Here is a 6,552-nt window from a genome sequence, read left to right as displayed (position 1 = left end):
GCCCGGCGGGAACGGTGCCGTCAGCTCCAAGGGGGAACCGCAGCGGCCACCCTGTGCGGGCGTGCGCTCCCTGGGCAGTGCCACAGTGAACACCGCGCTGAGCGCTCAGCGCATCACCCGACTCCACCGCGGGACACGAGCACGGGGCGAGGGGCCACTCCACCACCAACGCCCACTCCGGTTCCGGCTCCGGCTTCGGCCCCGACGGCAGTGCCGCCTCCCCGCTCCTCCCTGCCCTGCCCTGCCCTGCCCTACCCTGCTCTGCCCCGCCCCGCCCCGCCGGGCTGCGCTGCGATCGCTGCAGAGGGAGTTGCCCAGCCCGGGCCAGGGCGGTTCGGAGCGGTCGCCGCGCCGGCTGTCGCCGTTCAGGGACACGCGTGTCCCGCGGTGCCGGCGTGCGCGGTCCGCCCGGCGCTCGGCCATGCTGGTGCGGCTGCACGCTCCGCGGGGGTCAGCGCTGCCCGCCCGCCTCCGCCCGCCCGCCGATAAGCCAAGCCATGACCGCAGCGCCCCAGGGGCCAGATCTCAGTTTTCTGAACGAGGAGGAAGCCAGGGCGATTTTCCAGGTGCTGCAGAGGGACGCGGAGCTCCGACGGGCAGAGAAGGACAGAGTCAGGTACCGGCTTTCACCGCCGTCCCGCCGGTGCCCATCGCGCCGTGCGGAGGTGGAGGGCGCGGAACGGGGTTTGCGGAGGGCGCACGGCCCCAGCCCGGCGGCGCGGGGAGACGCTCATGCCGACGGGAAGTTCGGGAAAGAGGGTGGCTGGGGGGGACGCTCCGCGGGGAAGGGTCTGCGCCGGCCAAGGCGGCGTGGGCGTGGGGCTGCGGTGCTGCGCGACAGGGAGGGCTGAGCTCCCCGCGGTCCTGCCGGGGCAGCGGGGAGCGCCAGTGGCTCCCGCCAGCGCTGGCTGCCGCCGGAGCCGTCCGGCCGGGCACCTGAAGCATCGGGACGTTTGAGAAATGCGTGTTGTGACAGAGACGGCTCTGAGTCACGGCTGCGGCTCCCCGTGGCACCTCTCCTTCCCCGGGGAGGAGGAGGAGGCCGCTTCTGTGCTTCACCGTGCCGCTGGCATGGGGTGTGGGCTAAACACCGGTACCCGGGAGACCACGGCGACGGGGAAGTTGTGCCGGACCTTGCAGGGAAACGTAGCAACTCTGCGGCTTTTAAGTCGATCCTAGCAGCTTTTGGAAACAAGGCTAGGCGCTCACCTGCCTGAAAGGTAGTTCGCAAGACTCTTGAAAGTGATTAAATGAATTCTCTCTGCCTTATCAAGATATAGGACACCTCGACCTTGTTTCCAGCTCGTATTTCCCCTTTGTGCAATCATCAAAACTATTTGTGTTGATAGTGAAAGCAAAGGTCGAGGAATTAATAGAAATTATGCTGGAAAATGAGCCGTTTATTATTAAAGGTTATAATTTCTTCCCGGAGGTATGAATTTTGGTACATTGTGAAGTGAGAGGCAGTGCCCTCTCAGATTTGCAAGTGGGCACTTTTCACAAGTAATGCTTTCATGTAAGATATAGAGGGAATGTTAATGAGTAACATTTGTGTCAAGTGGATTTTTGTACTGTGTATTTTTTATTTCACTAAAGTGGATTTTATGATGAGCATGGTTAAATATTATGTATCAACAATGACTTACATCTAAAAGTTGTCTTGGTTTTCTGTGGCTTGTGCACCTGGACTGAGTTAAGTTTAGCAATTTCTTTCTTCCGTAATTTGGTATTCCTTTTCTTTTTCTGATTAATTTCTTCTCCATGTGTCTTATTATTACCCTCCCAAAAAGGGGAAATATTTTGCTGGATGTAAGGAATACATAGCTGGGGGGCTGTAAGTTTAAAATTTTAAAGTTTTTGGGACTAAAGCTGAAGCAAAAGCATTGAAACTTCCAATGCTGTAGAGAGCCTTGTGAAGCAGTTGCCTGCTTTTGAGCTCGAGGCTTTCACCTGCCCCCAAATTTGTATTTGTTTCTTTGTCTGTGCACTTAGGATTTTGTCAATAGGAAACGTTATTTATGTGAAAGTTCTCAAAAAAAACATGGTATAACATGATGTTTCTGGTGATGATTTACTGAGATGTAGTCTGTTTAAATCTCAGCTGAAGAGGCATTCACAAGTTGAGCAGAAGGTAGGTGAAGTATTTATGACCAAGGTGCCATACTCAAAATCTAGGTTAAACCCTGGATCTGTCAAAGGTATGTGTCCTTGGGCAAGTTTCCTAATCTCTCCTGGACCTAATAAAAGTACTTTCTTCCTCACTCCACTTGTCTACCTGGTCTTATTTAGAGTGTAAGCTCTTCAGGCCAGAAGACTCTCATCAGGAGCAGACAGGTTCCAGTCTGTGTGGTGTTGCCCTGTGCTACTATAATCAAAGTAATAACAGTGATCACCCTGGAGGGCCAAATCTTGCAGTTCCTATATGACCACAATGAGCTCCAGAGGCTCTAAACAAAAATGCATTTGTTTCCCTTTGTCCCATATGCCTGCCTCCTTGTCATTCTTATTACTATTATTTTGATAATTAACTTCATAGACATTTTTTCAGTATAAAAGTTTTAAAAGAATGCCTGAGAACTGTGGCAGCTCACTCCTGGGATATTTTCAAAGTATGATTTTGAAGCTATTTCATTGATGCTGTCAATCAAACAAGGCATATAGGAGACGCTGTGGAATGGAAGGAACAATTTCATCAAGACTACTCTTCTGCACAAAGTCAGTGAAGTGAGTTTCCCTTCAAACTGCTCTTGAGCCTGGTTTTGCAAAGAGCTAGTTGGAGCTGGGCAGGGCCAGGGAGCAAATCAGTAACAACCAGTGATCAGTAACAAACTGGTGAAGTGTTTTCAGTGACCATCTGTATTTACAATATAGCGTGTTCATGTATAGATCAGTCTAGACTGCACTGACAGAGGGAATGGAGCATTTGCTGGCAGACCAAAGTCAGGTTCTAGTGACTGCACTGATCTTGTCCATACTGTTTGTTGTCATACAAGCAAGCACATAGCTGTCTGCCAATCTCTTAAAAGATCAATGAAAAGTTTAAATTCATTCCCACTTATAAAGTGGGATCTAGAATCCAAAAAGCAGGAACGAGCTACATTTGTTATACTGAAAAATGTTAACACCAGTTAATTCTGAAAGATGAAATAAGAAATAAAATCAATATATTAATTCTGACATTCTCTGTGGTTTTTTGTGACTTCGTCAAATGCATTGACCTTGCAATTATTTCCTGACAAGTACATTTATTTTCTTGTTGCTTACCTGCACTGGGTAGAACTGGATCTCTCTTCATTCAGTCAGCCCACACCTTTGTGAAATGAAGTGTATAATGGGGAGATTTTCTGGGGAAAGGTAGCTTAACACAGCCTCTCTCATCTCCCTTTCTCTTTGTAGCCTTTGTGTAGATCAGGAAGGTGTGAGTTAGGTTGTCAACTGTGCACATTTGTGTAGCTCTCAGCTCTGCTTGGTGCTTCCCCTCCTGTTGCTCCTGATGCCCCAGCACATTCTCTGGGTACCGCTGGCCCTTTCTTGGCTCCCTTGGAAGCCTTCAGACCTCTAAGCCTGGCCTGGGACACCTTTCAGTATAGCTTTGGCTTTTATACAGAAAGGAACTGTATGTCCTGCTGGCCCTAATTTATTCTTGCTATGGGCAGAGAGCAGAGCTCTTGCTGTGTTCTGGCCTGCTGGTTCCCAGGACTGCATTTTTTGGCCGGTTCTCTCCTTCCAGTGCCCTCTCGTGGTTCCTCTCAGCTGTACCTTTGAGCAGACACCACAAACCAGCCCTACCTGCCTCCTTCTCCTTGAAACAAGTTCAGAGAAACAGCAACAGTCAGCTTTAGTATAACTCATATGGCTGCTCGCTGCTATATACACTGAAAATAATTCAGAAACTTATTAATCATGTATATAATAATTTAAAATTTAAAAAAAACTTATTAGTTTTGAACTTGGGTAACACTTGCTTTCAGATTTCTTTGCTCATCCAATCCAGTTTCATTCATAATACCAGTTCAAAGAAAATTTCATTTATTGTGTGAATGCAGAAGAGAGATGGAATTCAGAGTTTTTATATCAATATACATGCATTGTTCCATTATAGTATTTGCAGTTTTAAGGCAGAAGTCCAACTCAAGTAATGAAATTTAATGAGCCTGGTTAGTGAAACTGATGATTTTACAGATGTTTGTTGTGGAAGGATGTTCCTTGTCACAAATACTTCAGTTACAATTAGATGCCCAGGAGAAGGCAGGGATGAATACAGCATGTTCGTGGCGCAGAATCATGTTCAGATGGCCCTCCAAAAATTCACTTTCTATAAGAGTGCAATGAATACTTGCACAGGTATTAATATCACAGATCAACTTTCTGTATGTAATGAAATAGGCCTGAAAATCACATATTTGACTAATGCTTTCAAGACTTCAGAGTGCACCCAGCTCATCTTAAGCTTTGTTCTGCAGCTGCTGGGGGCAGAAATGAAAAAAAGAACTGACAGCTAATACTTGCACAGAGACCTTCAGGTCCCAAAGGCTAAACAAACCTGAAGGTGCTTCTCTTTTCTGTCCTTTATTGATGAAGCAAATGGGCAGGCTGAAGAGAGGCTGACTGCCTTTCATCTCTTCAGGACAGCACTTCAGAGCCTGGTTGGTAGCAGAGGAACTGGCAGTCCCTGTAGGAAGTCTCAGCAGCATTAGGGCATGAAGCTTTGGGATACAGAGGTGGAGCTAATGCCTTTTATCTCCAAGGCAGCTCCTCCCTCTGCAGAGTGTAGAGAAGCAGACAGTGCCCAAGCAGGTGTCATTCCAGTCAACTTTGCATCTCTGATGTCTCATAGTGTCTGAACACTGGGTGTTGAGATGCACCTCCACCCCTGGAACTGCATCAAGGCTCAGAGAAAGCAGCTGAGATGAGAAGAGCCAGGAGACACGGAGCCAGCTACTTAAAAGAGGCAGCAGGTAGGGGGATGTGGCATGGGAACACGTAGCTGGTACAGATGCAGGTTGTCCAAAAAGTGAACAGTTGGAAGATAGAGTAGAAGAGTTATGGATAAATAGAAAATGCCTGTAAAAGTGCACAAAAGCTCTGTATCCTTTAATAATTTTATTTAGGAGACTTGGCTGTTTTATGTCATACTCCTATTACAACTGCATGCAATAGTCTCATGCTGTTTTTGTTCATTAATCCTTGAGAAAAATGGAAATACTGTTATTTTCACTTAAAAATGAGATATTGAAAATAATTGAGAGACTGAGCCACAGAATAAGGAAATGAACCTACCTCCCATAACTACAATTTACTTTCTTGATCATGTTTTGAGAACTAACTATGCATGTATTATTTAAGGTTTTTTTTTCTTTTTTTTCAGTAGGAAGGATGGCAAAAAATTAATTGCCAGCTTTAGAACATATCTGGCACATCAGCCACTGTCTCTGAATAGGAACTGAAAAAAAGAGGAAAGGGAAATTGAGCTTGTGGGAGAGGATAGCACTCATTCCATTTGGTTTAATTTGTTTTGCTCTTTTCCAGGTTGGTTTATGCTTTTTTTGGGGGGGTTAGTAGATTTATTTTGCAGATGACTATGAGAATAGAGAACAGCAAAACAAAGGTTTATTTTCATTTACTCTCAAATTTGAAGATGAAAAGCATATGAAATTAATTGGGAGGTACAGTCAGCACCACTCAGTGCTCCACTCTTGCTGACCCATTAACAACATTTGAGTGTTGTGGGAAAGATGAGTCCCCTCCTTAGACTGTTCTAGACAGTCTCTAAATTAAATCATTTGGACGTAGTTACTTGTTACAGGCACACAGCTGCTCTTACTGCCTCACACAGATCATTTACTGAGTTCATTTGTTGCAAGTAATTCCTTACTGTGTTCTTCTGACTGCCATTTACTCTCACAGGTCTGGCAATAGAAGGGGAATACAATCCTGTGTTGGAAATGTATTTTTTTCACCTTTTTCTCTTGGGAAGACATTTGTTGCAGAAGTGCAAATATACTCAGTTTTGTATGTATTTGAGCATATTCGTATTTGTGCTTCAATTATATTGTCTTGCTTACAGTTTGAAGGGTCTGTCATTGCAGGCTTTATTTTATCATATTCACAGAAGTAGTCCTCTTTACCTTCTGGGAGACCAAGAATAACTTCTTGGGTGTTAGAGATATAGATTTGGGGCTCTACTCCTCATAATAACAAAGAATTTTTAAAATCAGCTCTAAAGTACATGAGCTGCATGGGTGAGGAGAGCAGACAGGATACCAGGACAGCATTACTTGGGTATATTGTTGTTCCAGTGGAGCTCCCTTCCTGAACAAAGCATTAATAAAGAAATTCTTGCATAAGAGATACTCCACCCTGGAATGTTTCAGGGTGCAAGTGTTCTATTGTGTCTTGATGTGGAGGAGATACTATTATTACTTACCACTGATACTGTGCCACCGGTGTGTTTAGTGGTTTGTAAACACTAATGAAAATAGGCCTTTGAAGCCCTGAAGGGCTAATATGCTAAAGAAGTGCCAGTAGAAGCAAAAATGGTAGGGAAGACCG

The 6,552-nt window shown here is 45.8% G+C and overlaps 1 protein-coding gene across 3 annotated transcripts in view; it reads left to right on the top strand.

Annotated features, from left to right (window-relative positions):
• The first annotated feature begins 445 nt into the window (after positions 1-445).
• EXPH5 (exophilin 5) overlaps positions 446-6,552 on the top strand; it is a 36,999-nt gene continuing 30,892 nt past the window's right edge. For 2 of the 3 annotated variants that reach the window (XM_030234616.2, XM_030234615.2), the window contains exon 1: positions 446-616. In XM_030234616.2, the coding sequence (XP_030090476.1) occupies positions 498-616 (119 nt within the window). In that variant the 5' untranslated portion in view covers positions 446-497. Of the gene's footprint in view, positions 617-4,797; positions 4,959-6,552 lie in introns of those variants that run through there. The other variant, XM_018908451.3, reaches the window with a different exon arrangement.

Source organism: Serinus canaria, chromosome 1 (genome assembly GCF_022539315.1).
Source record: "Serinus canaria isolate serCan28SL12 chromosome 1, serCan2020, whole genome shotgun sequence".
In the NCBI taxonomy this organism is placed as follows: Eukaryota; Metazoa; Chordata; class Aves; order Passeriformes; family Fringillidae; genus Serinus; species Serinus canaria.
Note: the sequence above shows the minus strand (reverse complement) of the source record. Positions and strands in the feature narration are given on the sequence as shown.